The following is a 14,478-nucleotide window of genomic DNA, read 5'->3' as shown; positions in this document are numbered from 1 at the left end:
TAATTGAAAGTAAATGGAGACTGGGGCTGTCAAGCTCTAAAATGACAAAAAGCACCATATAGCATCATAAAAGAAGTTCATACAACTCGTGCGCAATATTTCAAGTCTTCTGAAACCATACGATTACTTCTATTGTGTCTATTGTCTGTGTTTTTTGGGTACTTTTTGAGGCTTGAAAGCTTCAGTCCCATTCATTAGAATTGTATGAAAAAGTACAAGCAGCAAGTCCAAGCACAATATTCAAAATGTCTCCTTTTTTGTTTCACAGAATCAAGTTAATAACAACACGAGGATGCGTAATTAATGACAGAATTTTCACTTATGGGTGAACTATTGCTTTAAGTGCCTTTGCAAACAAGATAAAAAGAAGAAACAAATGAAAGGAAAAGTACTTTTTATGTATGAAGGTATTCAGTTCAAACATGGACTGCAATATGGTAGTGTGTGTTATCATGTACAGAGGGAAATTCCCTTCAATTACACTAACAATGTTCTTACACAAAGCTTTATGTTCATTCAGACTGAGTGACAGTTTGTAGTAAAATCACATAGGAAACCAGTGACATGTTCCACAAACACAGGAAAAAGGCCAAATGTTCTTTCACCTTTTGTTCACTGGATGTGCGTCTGTGTTTCAAACGTGTCTGGAATATGAATCTAAAATGAAATGAATTAAAATAAGTCAGGTTCTGTGAAGATTTTTTTTTTTTTATCTGACAAAAAATTAACCCATTAATTAATCTAACATAAATGGGGAGTTGTACAACAACATGGACATTCACTTTATCATCTCAAAGTTTTAGGTAAAACCCTAGGAAAATTTTTTTTTTTTTAGATGCTGTAAATGTCACCTTTTTGCTTCAGTTTTAAAACATTTTAATTACCATTGACCCTCTTTCCAGTTTACTTTTGTATGAATAGATTTTTAAAAGCACAAATATTCCATGTAGTTTCTCAATTCATAACAACATCTTGCATAATATAGAAAAATACAGAAAAATGCTCTAACATAGTTTTAGAGTGACGAATAGCAGTTCATACTGTCACTGCTTGACATTTTGTTTTACTACCCAAAAACATTAGCAATTCGACAAATTGCTAGTGAAAGAATTATGTTCATAGAAATGTAAACACAATGATTTATTGACTCTCCTCTACTTGACATTTCACTTGTTGCATAGCAACTTTTTTAACAGCATAGAATGAGATTATTTACTTGTCTTTCCATCACAAACAGTAAATGATTTCTTGTTACCATTAAGAGACATTTAACACATTTAATGTGTTTGATTCAGGATGCTTTGATGAACAGAAAGTTCAAAAGAACAGCATTTATTTAAAAAAGAAATCTTGTGTAGTGTGAAAGTTAACGTACCCTTGGTCAATTATAGTATTAATTTACCAAAATAAAAGTACTTCTTTTTTAGCATAACTGTATCTAATCGTTTTCACTACAAAAAACATGGGATTTTTGGTTCTAATTCTTTTTTTCTTTTTAAAAGTATTGGTATACAATTGTATGTTATTTGTGAAAAGTGCTCACTCTTCTCCCCTTTGGAGCCCCTGTATCCTGCCATTGTTAATGCATTTCCAAGGTAACAGTAGGAATATTAAATTAGGAACCTGAAACTGTAAATGTTCAATTCGTATTCAAGGGAACGTATTCCAGCAAAACGTCACAGGCTTTGACTGAACATCTGGAAACGAGCTTTAAATTTATCTATAATTATTATTATCTCAAAGATTATGCAGCATTACTAAGCAGAAGTACTGAGGCTTCTTCAGCAAGCTTAAAAAGTGTAAAACGAGGTTAAGAATGCTGAAGGACGTGAGTGAATTGATGAAGGACAAAGCAAAGCGTATAAAAGTCAAATAGATGCAAAAAACCTGTAGACAGCCTAGTGAACTGATGTGAATTTCTCAAAGCGTTCGCAAAAGACTCACTTTCATCTCCGACACAATAAAGCAAAACCTTGGAAACGGAGATGTTCTGCCTCTTTGAAACCTCATGCGTTGGGTCCCCTCGAACCTTTGCCCTCTGGAGTGTCTTGTGTGTAAGAATGCACAACATTCACTCCCTGTTATTCTTGCACATGAGTCTGTGCCTAAGTGGCATTATTAAAATGCCAAGTGTGATTTCTGTGGCAGTTTTACTGCTTCTGGGCTTTTTATGCTGTCTGACCACAGCCTCATAAAAACACACTCCGGCATTGACAGACGGCATAACACCCGGCCTGTGGTACTTGGGTTACACTTGCTTTTTTTCCCCCTGTGTCTTTCTCTCCCTTATTGTCTTTATCGGGGCTTTTTTGTCCCTCCGGGAAGCTGCCTCAGGGTTCACTTCCAAAAGAGTTAAAGGCTTTTGTCTTTGAATGCGGCAGATCTCAGGGTATTTTTGCCATTTTTGCAGGACAATAAATGATGACACATGACGGTGAACACACATTGGCTCTGTAGTTCAGATAACATAAGCCTCTGAGTTTCAGCAGCATTGGGGTACACTCGTCACCACGGGGAAGGCAAGACTTGTGTGAATTATAGATCATATGAGGGTGGGTCTGCCCTTTATAAAAGCAGCATTGACTGTGATTGTGTCAACAGCTCCTAAAGCCAATACACTGAAAAAAACAACAACAACAAAAAAACAAACACACCCAAACACATTGTCTTAATCAGGATTTTGTCTCATTTTCCAGCGGAAATATGTAAACATTCTTAAAATGAGATTGATTTAGTTGAAAAGCAAGACCTTTTTTTTCTTTTCTTTACATAATACATCTTGAATGAAGTTTGTTTCATTAATCTAACCTAAATTTGTGTGGTTTGCGCTAAAAATTAAAACAAATAAAAACATTTAACGCCTTTACATCAGATACTAAATATATGCCAGATGTTTGTTTTTTTTTCGCAGACAGATACAAGATATATAATAAATATTTTGCCAGCACGGGTCACATATGAGTCGCAATGAGCAAATATTCTGACATTCTCTATTCAAATTTGTTTGAAGTCGATAGAGTCTGCAAAGTCAATTTTGAGAAAAATTTAGTTAAAGTTTTCTGAAGGTTCCAAGACAAAATCACCTAGCAACCAAACCTTAAAATCCCTGGCATTTGACACCAAATTTGGTACAAACCAAGTCAAAACCCATATCTATAGGAAATATATATATATATATTCAACTTTTTTCCATGATTCCCAATTGTTTGATTAACATTAATGAAACAGACGTTTCATTACAAAGTTGGAATGCTGCGCTTTACAACGATACCAAACTTGTTCTGAGGGGAAGCGCCAGTAGTGAACAAAGAAAACAGTATTTTTCATGGTCAAAGGAAAGGTACTCCTCTCAGAAAACATACAAATAAAGCTACTTTTAGATGTTTAATTGCTATTTGCTAATTTTTGTGAAAAATGTTTCACTTGTTTTGCCTGTAGCTCGAAATTAGCGAAATTATATATATAATTAGAAATAATTATTAATATTCTTTTTATATTAACAAAATAGTTGCATTAAATAACAAAATAGTATATAAATCAATACTTTTTCTATAGTATATATTTTGTATATTGTATTGTATATCGTATTTTATTATTTTACTAATGCAACTACTTTGTTTATTCATTCAATTTTTTCTTTAAGCATCAAATATATTTAAGGCTTACTATATATAAAACAATATCTATGTTTTGGTACTGGAAAAAAAATCTGATAAAGAAACTGATTTTGCAATAGTGATCTGCCATTTTAATTGGAAAGATATAGTGAAAAAAAACAAAGACAAGGAATAAGTACAGGAATAGGACTGAGATACTGTAGACCGGACTCGAACCTGTGTCACCTGTTTGAGCACCGTAGCTCCAGTGTGTTTAGAGTGTGTGTGGTAACCACTGCCTCACAGTTCTAACAGCAACTTCAATGCTGATAAAGGACGTTGGGTTAAAAATCAATAAACACCCTTTTTAGAAATCCGCCTGCCCTTGTTCAACAGGCAGCTGAAGGTGATGCACTGACTCTGTGGCACGGGCCTTGTCTCTAATCTCAGATTCTGAGTCTGTGAGCTGGTTCCTTATAAGACAAGAGAGTACGGAAGATCCATACCTGTGCATAATCAAGCAGACTGCACCAGACAGCAAGTCGACGAGACATCACTTAGTGAAATAGATACGTCTGTTTTCACAATGTGTTCTAAAAAGATCTCAACATGAGACACGGTGGGGTTAATAGAGAAGAATATGTCACGGAGATGGAAAAAGCATGCATAAAGATGATGTGAAAGGCCATGAATTTCCAGACCTTCTTTGTAATATGTCAAATTAAATTTCCTACACTGCAACAAAACTGATTTGTAGCAATTCAAGCTTTAAGACTCCAAGTGCAACAGTGTTGTTTCGAGCCTTTTATTGGATAGATGTAGTAAAAAAAAGCCTCTTTGTAATATGTCAAACTAAGTTTCCTACAATGCAACATTGCGAGATGAAGTGTGTAATTTCTACACCAATAATAGCACCAAGCGGAATTACTGTTTGCTAAAGGAAAACCTTTACATATCAAATGTATCGACCCTTTACATCATTCACCAGCTCATAAAATCCCTCCTAGTGCCCCTTTACAGTATCACCTCCATCCCTATGGACCTATAGAGCTCAATGTATGTTGGCGCAGTGTAATCACGAGTCCTCCCTCCCTCTCGTGTCCAGCAGCTGCGAAAACAAACAAGCCATAGATGTACTGCCTCTAGATACCATGCACTTGAAAGGTCTATTATGTTTGACTACAGCTGTCCTAACAAGAAAGGTTACGTTGACCTTGCCCTTCGAATGCAGAGAATATACAGAAGCTCTCCTGATAGGTATTGTGATACAGTTGACTCTGTGATCTGTTAGTTCTGACATCCAAAACAAAGTGTCACTAGTTGTGCATCCGCATCTACCATCTCATCTAATTTGAGGACGTTGCCTTAAACTTTAACTTAGTTTTCAACCATATATTAGCATACACTAAATCTAGAGGTTTAATCAATGAAATCAATTAGCGTACAGTAAGGTTTCACTGGTTAACATCAGTTAACCGTTTGGGTATTATGAACTAACAATGAACAATACTTTTACTGCATTTATTAAACTTGGCTAATGTTAATTTTTACATATACTAATACATTGTTAATATTATAATAAATTACTATTAATGTAATATAATATTTTAATAAACTAAAATTGGTAAAACAATTAAAATAAAGCTGAAATAAAATAAAATATAAATATTAGATGAAACTTAAATTACTAAAACTAAATGACAAAAGAGCATAATAAAATATATAAAACTTAAACTATAATTAAAACGAAAACTAAGAATTAAACTAAAAGCTAATTCATAATAATAATAAATAGTACAATACTATATAAATAATACTAAAATAGCACTGATTACAAACAAACATGAATTCACAACAATAGAAAATTTATAATAAATAAAATAAAATGTAAAATTGTGCAGTTGTGACCTTAAAGATGCGTAATATCATCCAGCAACATTAGCTCAACTAATGATGTGACTTTGGGGCAGGGCTATCTGTTTGTCTGACCAATGTAAGACAGGGGGAGTGTTCAAACCTGGAAAAACCTGCTTCTATTTCTAACTAAGTATTATTTTGTTGGTGTAACCTATTAAAATAAAGTTGATTAAGTCATCATAAACAATTGAGACTTGAATAAGACCATTTAATTTAGAAGTTACCACATTAGGCTATCTGACAAAACATGTTTTACAATGTGGGAGGGTGAAAGAAAAGGAGAAAAATGAGGAAAACAGGGAAATGTCCTCAACCCACTCCGTAGCATAGCCACATAAAGGACAGCTTTGACAACGAGAACAAAAGGTCTACTTGTGTGCATAATATCTGCAAATTGGGTGACAAAAACAAACAGCTGTGGGTGAAACGCTGAGCAGAAAAGGGGGTCACTGCGAGGAAGGGGGCACGTGTTCAAAGCCTAGAGAAACAGGCCTGTATCATCACAGGTGCTCGGTGAGCACACACAGACACAACAGCCGCGTCTACTATATGGTGACTGATTGGTAAACAACGGGAGACGCCACAGGGAGGATCAAAGCAAAATATCTATTGTTAATAAAAGCACCTGTTGAAAGACACTTTGATGATACATGTTTGAGAGGGCATCAAAGCATGAAGAGACCTTTGTGTTTGTCTACAAACAGCTCCTGACACCACAATCCAAACTATAAGATGGCTTTGAAAAGCAACGCCTCAACTGGCATGCATGTTGTGGTCTAGACCGAAGGAATTTCTGGATTTGTCGTCCAGATGTCATTGCAGAGTTACCTCTGAGTGACCCCTAAAGATGACTGCACATGCCATTTGAGGATTTTTTTTTTTTTTTTTTTTTTACCAGCTACCATCTCATAGGTCACCTGTTCCACAGACTCACTCCGCATAAGCTCCTTGTTCATATTGAGTTACAATTTAATCAAAATGGGAAATCTGATTAGACTCCTCAGACTCCTGGAATATGCCATTATATGAGCTAGCCAAGGGCTTAAAAGCCATTTGGCATGCTTATATCTGCATGTTTTGTGATATATGTTTTTGTATGTACATTATTCTGCATATAAGGGAGCATATGATGTTTTGTCATCTGTCTTTTAGCAGGAAAATGTAAAGGCTAAAAAAAACAAGAGGAAGATGGAGAATATGAGTTTTACAGATAGATGACATCACTATAACTAAATATAAACCTACAGCTGGCATGCCATAATTGGTCATTTATCCTTTTTATCAGATGATACAGTCAGTATACATACTGCACATACACAGGCAGACGTTTCCCCATGTCAAATGAATTTCCTCCATATGAGTCCGAGACGGGGGAGAGGAAAACAAACCTCACAAATAAATGAAAATGTTAGTGAGATAGCATCGGTTCCTGCTAAAAGCTTGCTCGGGTTCATCTCCCCGCATGCTGGCAGAGTAGCTGCCACCTGGCAAGACCCTGGCAGGATGTGTTATGAAAATGAAATGTTAGCGTGTCTGCAGGGCTGGACAGGGGTCTGGTGACTAGCTGCAGATGGGCTGCCTGCTGAAGCCAGCTTACAGCCCCCTGCTAACCTTCAGATTAGACCACGGAGCTCACGGGGGTCCGCAGATAGACTAAGCCCAGATAGCTTTCTCAATAACTGACGTTCCTTTCACGCACCACTGGAGCTTTAGACCCAAACAAATCATGAAAAAAGAGAGGTGGTGTGCAGTGTCAGGGAGTAACTTATTTAAAGCAGCAATGCTACTAACTTAACTACATTTTTAGTAGCAAGATAGCAGTTCAGATGTTTTAAAAACAGTAACAAGGTACTTTTTCCAACAAGTAGCAGTGTAGCCTGATGAACTGCTACAATACTAAGTGTAGGATTTCATCCCAATTCGCATATTTGTGCACTACTTGATGGCATAGTATAAATACAGCAATTAGTGTGTTTATACTGAAAATTCCAGCAAAAAGTGCACTTCAAATACCCGGATGATGCACTTATTTAACTGAAAAATCAAGGTGTGGAATGTTCGACACTTCAAGCACAGGCTAGCAGACTCCTATGCTTGATGACGCACTAGTTGTCTAAAATTCACACATTAAATTGTAAAGTAGTATAGTGCATAGTTTAAATTCATTATGTGTACAGTATGTCATTTGAGACGTACTACTTTTAAAAAAAAATGTATGTAGCTCTATGTAAAAAGCTCTTTGTATATTCACATCACCCAGCCCTGAACCTTGTTCTATGGTAATACACTAAGGCATTACTGACATAACAGTGATGCATATTGTGAAAAGCGCTACAGAAATAAATTTGACTTGACTTTCAAAAAACCATATAGTTGAGCCTCTAATGAAATGAGTTCTACTAAACTATTCTCTTGCACTTGTATATTGCATTGGAAATAACTGTTTAGTTTGGATGGTTCAAGAAAATGAACTAAAAAACAAAAATATGAGCAACCAATTCATTTCCCTGCACAGCATTGGATAATTTTGGCATTTTAGAGTGTTTTTATTGCTAAATGTTTTGCCAAATGCAGGTATTCGTTACTATATTTTCAACTATGTTGTTTTTGCTGTATTTAGTAAGCTGTGACAAAATGTTTTCTGATTAAACTACAAACTACATAATCAGATGGTTGCTTAAAAAGATATTGCTCCAGCTTGATATCATGAGTAATTCATAATAATTTGTATGAGATGAGAAAAATGTAAGAAAACATACAACCCAAATACAACCTAACCACAAAGACCCAATCCCTAAACCTAACCCCACATTTTCATACAATCCAATAAAATATCATCTTGAAATATCATATTTTTAATTGCAAAATGTTTAGCTAAATGCTGATATTTTGTTTTGACCCATATCATATGATTTTGCCATCTTCTACAAATTATTACTTGACATGAAAGTGTGTTGTATTGCACCCTTAAGTAGCTTCAATGTAAATAGACTTTTTTTTGTCAATAAGTTATAAGTATAACTACTGAGTGTGGCAGCCTTCAAAGAAGCTTTCCCAATACTGATGGTACATGCAAACACCATGGCACTGAAACCCCTTTTCCAGCAAGACCATTTGAGTGCTGGTTCGGAGCCAGAGCCTAGTTTCAAATCAGTTCTTTGTCTTTCGACACACAAAGCACCAGCTCCGAACCAGAAAAAGTGGTTCGTAAGTAGCACCAAAACGTTGCTGGGCTAGAATTAAGAACCGCTTGCGTCAGGTGCCGTGGATTTGCGGGAGCGTTTGTAGGGCATACGACTCCTTGCGCTTTTGGATCGTTCTCGCGGAGCTTTGATGTCATGCACCGATCGCTATGCGAGAAGCCGATGCATCTCAAACAAACTTGGTGTGTTTGTGTTTGGCGCTGCAGCGCTAGCTTTGCTGTGAAATATGAGACGTATACGTTATGTGACGTAAGACCTGGCTCTGTGCTGGCTCTCTAGCCCGTGGAAAGGCACACCGGTTCTTAGAAGGCTCATCAGTTGAACCAACTCCGAACTGGCACTAGCACTAGCTCTGAACTAGCACCCGGTTCATGCTGGTGGAAAGGGGGTATGAGATTCCTCTGTCTAGAGCCCTCATGCACACAGATGGGCACATACACAGAACTCCCTGTGAAAAGTAAAGAGATTCTTTAAAATCATCTACAAAATGTTTCACACACATGAAAACTGACAACAGACGGACCCTTTCAGCAGCATCAGAAGACTGTGGCAATGGCCCTTTAAGAAGATTAAAGACTCCTGACAAGCAGCATGGGATGAGTCATCCTTACACATGGAGACTAATACGTGGCAGTGTGTCACACCAGGCGGCTGCAAACAGACCTGCTCTAAACATCTCCACCTGCTTTAACACTCAGATTCAGCTTTAGATTCCGCTCAGTTTTGCATGCACACATCAGTCCGAGAAAAACAACCGCGCAGACAGGCCACAATTGATCATCAGACATTCTTTACTAATTGGAAAATGACCAAATAAGCAAAATTGAAAGGTCAAGGTCACCTGACTCATTAACAGTGACTCATATTTGCTTTCGCTCCAGAACGGTCAGAGATTTGACACTTACTAAAGGTCACTCTTGGAGCTTTCTAGACATCTCAAGCTTGGAAACTGTTCTTAAAAGCAACAAAATTTTCTTTTCATCACCTCTTAAAAATGAGAATCAAAAACACTACCCCTACATGCTGTAGATTCTTTTACCTTTCTAGGTTCTGGTCTCAATCTAGGGTTTCAGGTTATAATAGGCTGCAGGGATTAGAACAATGCAAAGGCAGGTGAATGTAGAGTAGCTGGTGGAGTGAATGTTTACTAGTATAAAAAGCAACAAATGCTACCCACACACATACAACAAATTGATTTGGCTGCAAACATATCTATGAAAATCTGGGCAAACATATGGACATCTTTTAATTTGAGTGTCATGTTGTCGAGCAGACCCCCACAGAGAATGAAGCAAACACAACAGAAGGATGTAGTGCGATGGTAAGTGCGTTTTAATGTGCTATAGTCATCCTCCCTTTGTGCCCTAGCAGCGCTGATTACAGCAAGCCATCCAACATGCAGTCCACTGATTGTGCCAGTCAGGCGGGCGGCTATTTCTGCCCGCTATTCCTGTCTGTACCATTACTACTCACTCTCTGGCCTCTTTCAATTCAAGACCCAAATATAGTGCCATCAAATGGATCTGATAAGGGCTCATTTTCCTGGCCCACTGCCAGCAAACCACAAAATCACTGAAACCATTTCACACTGGCATCAGTCCAACGGCATTTTGATTTGTTGGGGGGTTTTATTCTGTTTATTTTTAATGTTCGGTACAAACTTTTGGTGGTGTGGGAATTCTGAGAAAAAACAGATGTTGTTCTCTGCCTAACAGAGATGATATGTACTTCAGATTTAAGACTATGAGGGGAAGTTAACGTAATAGATATGAGTGGATTAAGAACAGTGCTTTGTGCCTCCTCTAAAGGATGAGACATATGAGCAATATTTTATACAATATATAGCTATTTCTATATACACTACCATTCAAAAGTTAGATTTTTTTTAACAAAGAAAGAAAAAAAGTAATTTTTCATTCAGCAAGGATGCATTAGACTGATCAAAGACTTTTGCATTGATATAAAATTTTCAAATTTGAAATAATTTCTTATGCTTCTTTTGAACTTTCTATTCATCAAAGAATGCCGGAAAAATGTATCAATTTCCACAACTGTTTTCAACATTGATAATATTAAGTAAATGTTTCTTGAGCACTAAATCAGCATATTAGAAATGATTTCTGAAGGATCATGTGATACTGAAGACTGGGGTAATGACTGCTAAAAATTCAGCTTTCCCACAGGAATAAAATATATTACAATAGAAAACAGTTATTGTAAATTGTATTACTGTATTGTATTATTATCACAATATTACTGTTTTCACTGAATTTTAAATGAATAAATGTTGCCTTGGTGAGCATACGAGACTTCTTTCAAAAAAGGATTAGTTCAGTTTCAAGCAATGAGTTTGTGTAAAAGAAATATATCCATATTTAACAAGATATGAAGTAAAATATATAGCTTCCGCCAGACCACCTTCCGTATTCAATGTACAAAGAAAGTGTAAAACTCTTGCAGTTCAAAAAGCTTACGCTATGTCCTACGCCTTCCCTATTCGACTGACGGAAAAAGCTTAACTGACGCCATGCCAGTTTACACTTTCTTTGTTACTTTTTTTTTTCAATAAAAGCAACATTTTGTAATGAAATATGGAACTAGTATGGAACTACAACTGGAACTAGTTATCAGATCCAGTTTTCACTTGTATATCTACAGTATGTCATTAGGTTAGGGTCACTGAGTCATTAATAAAGTAGATTTCTTTAACAAATTGAGTTTTGTAGTTCATAGTCCATTTGAGTGTCTCTAAACCAACAACTTGTCATAATCTTTATGGGGGAAAAATGCAACCAGAAGAGTTACAGCATTCATAGCCTAAAGGCTTATTTCGATTTTCTCCTTTGACGGAAGCACTTCGGCTAAAACAGCCCCAATTGATCTGTGTACCTAACGACAAATAAACCCCTTTAAAAGTCTCAGTTATTGGATTCATATGTGTCTCCCTCGATAATCTCCGTGCCTGTGAGCCCAACAGCATTAATCCCCTGCATTAAAGAGTCTGCGATGTATGCTTTGGGCTTTACAAGTCTGCTCTGTAGACCTTCAGAGAGTGGAAGAGTGGGAGGGGAGGGGAAACTCAATGAGGCTAATAGTACCATAGTGGTCCGTGAGACCCGCCGTCTCTCTCGCTCATTACCAAAACACTGCTTTTCCCCTACCAGACAGATGTTGGAGTGCGGCGCTTACGACCAGTGAGAAATGAGATGAAGTGATGCCCGAGTCACTTCACTACGTTTTTTATTTGTGGCCGTTGATTTCATTTCCCACCAAATGAGGCCCATGGAACATGAGGCAAAACATGCATGGAGTCATTTAACACGGGGCTCGTTTGAGCACTATATGCTACCTCTTATTTAAGAAGCCGAATTTATCCGCAAATTGGTATTTGACATAAATCCAATTGGAGCTTGAATGTCACGGTTGTGGAAATAGTGAGGGGCGACCATATGTAATCAGTTAAAGCGATGTGTGTCTGTGTATTTCCTAACTGATGCCTTTTCCATGTGCGCTGGAAAGACAAACACAGATGGTATTTAATGACACAAGAGATGTTGCTAGCTATTTTTCGGTGAGGAAACCACTCACGTTAAAAGCTTTGAGCCCTATTCCTCAGAGAAAACTTCAGCTTAGGCTTTCTAGAGGAAAGTCAGTGTTTGCAAATTAAAAACTTAATGATCTGAATCATATGATACAATGATACTTGCTCTCTTGCGTTGAAGAAACTGTCGAAGCAAACTTATTGTATGGTTGTTGCTGTAGCCAAACTCTCCACCTGACTCAGAAATTACACTACAGGCCATAACTATCATCATCATCATCATCATCATCACCGTGGCTGTCATCGGGACAAAAGAGTCCACTAAATATGCTGAAAATGTTGTTCCACCAAAGAAGATATTTAGAAGAATGTTTTTGACAATGATGTCCAAAACACACTGGAAAGAAAGAAAGCCATACAGACTTGGAACAACATGAGAGTGAGTTAATGATGACAGAATTTTCATTTTTGGGTGAACGATCCCTTTAAGCTTATGCTCAACACCACATTAAGACCCAGAGGTCTCCAGACACATGTTAAAGTGCTTCTATGCTGGATTGAGGGAAAAACGGAGAGACCGCAGAGTTCTGCTTTCATGCACCAGGAGTGGCAGAGCCTTTTATATACATACTGTTCATATAATGCTCTGGCTTTTAAAGACCCTGGGTCTACATTACAACCCTCTACGCTGTTCTCTAGCGAGCGAGCGTGCCCAATTACCGTATCAAATAAAAGCCATCAACTATATGAGGTTTGCTGATTATGATGGGCTTGCTTAGGAAGTTGGATGAAAGAGCTCTTTTGAGAACATGGCTTATTGCATCCTCATATAGTACACTGCAGACTGTGGAAATTCTCAGCCATGCAGTTCACAATAAAAATGTGTGCACAGGCTAATGCTAATACACACGCATACCAGGCACACAGCCTCAATAACAGGAAAAATAAACTAACACTGCCAGTACGGGCCTTTACGCCAAAGGTTTTCACCAGGTAGATGTTGAAACTATATCATCTGCCTGAGCATCTTTCTACATTGATGGCCATTGTGTTTATTTTTCCAAGCAACATATAGATAATATTTCATTATTTTTTTAGAAGATGTTTAATCAATGTTAATTTTCTTTAAACAAATTCAATTTAACACAAAAACCTTGTATCAAACAAGGCCATGCACACTTCAAAGACACCAGCACATGTGCGATGTTTAGGTTCTCATAACGCAAGTCAGTCATTCAGTTGGCAATACTGGCTACAGCTTTGAGCTGATCTACATCTGACTTTGAAGTTTAAATAGATTCAAACTTAAAATAACTTTTCTGGTCAAATGATTGCATGTTGTATAAACCCCTCTGATGTGAGGAATGTGAAGTATAGTGTGTGTGTGTGTGTAATAAAAAGCACATGACATGGTTTATTCTCTCTAGCATTTGTTCCTCTCCACAGCCTCTGCCCTTCACTTGCTCTTCCCGAATTGGACATGGACCCTGGATCACTCCCACACATGCAGACAAGAGACACATGTGACATCTCTCTCTTCTCACCTACGTCCACACACACTCCTACATGACAGAAAAATCTCAGTATTTTTGTCCGGTTTTCCAGTAAAAATACGCAAACATCCATATATTAGAATTTAAATTATCTAGCAAAGCAAACATTCAAACAATCGATCGATCGATCCGATCAATCAATCAATCAATCAATCAATCAATCAATCAATCAATCAATCAATCAATCAATCAATCAATCAATCAATCAATCAATCAATCAATCAATCAATCATTAATTTAATTCAAGATATATTACCTTTAATTTCATTTCTCCAAAAAATATAAATGCAATATTTTTACTGAAAAAGACAAATACTGATTAAGAGAATGGTTTTAGAGAATATTTATAAAATTAATTTATTTTTACACATTGGATAATTATTTTCCTCCTTGTAATTACCATAAATCTAACAAAACAAAAACCTATTTACCAATGCGATCAGATTTCTTTTATTCAAGACATATTATCTCAAACAAATGTATCCTGTTTTAAGAAAATGTTGGTTTACTATTTAATAAAAGAAAATACATATTTTCTGATTAATGTTTTCCCCCTTTACAAATCTTATGTTATCAGAGAATATTTCTTGAATACATTTTTTTACACAATGGATAATTCCTTTACTTTTTTTTTTTTTTTTTTTTTTTTTACTTTTTATCAATGAGAC

The 14,478-nt window shown here is 36.6% G+C and overlaps 1 protein-coding gene across 3 annotated transcripts in view; it reads right to left on the bottom strand.

Annotated features, from left to right (window-relative positions):
- aopep (aminopeptidase O (putative)) overlaps nt 1-14,478 on the bottom strand; it is a 93,590-nt gene that overhangs the window by 26,200 nt on the left and 52,912 nt on the right. The window contains exon 14 of one of the 3 annotated variants that reach the window (XM_067394894.1): nt 100-657. The exons of the other annotated variants lie outside the window; for them this stretch is intronic. Coding sequence (XP_067250995.1) covers nt 613-657 — 45 coding nt within the window. The 3' untranslated portion in view covers nt 100-612. Of the gene's footprint in view, nt 1-99; nt 658-14,478 lie in introns of those variants that run through there. 3 annotated transcript variants of the gene reach the window in all.

This window comes from Chanodichthys erythropterus, chromosome 9 (genome assembly GCF_024489055.1).
Source record: "Chanodichthys erythropterus isolate Z2021 chromosome 9, ASM2448905v1, whole genome shotgun sequence".
Classification (NCBI taxonomy): Eukaryota; Metazoa; Chordata; class Actinopteri; order Cypriniformes; family Xenocyprididae; genus Chanodichthys; species Chanodichthys erythropterus.
The sequence above is the reverse complement of the archived record's forward strand: the minus strand, read 5'-3'. Positions and strand labels throughout refer to the sequence as shown.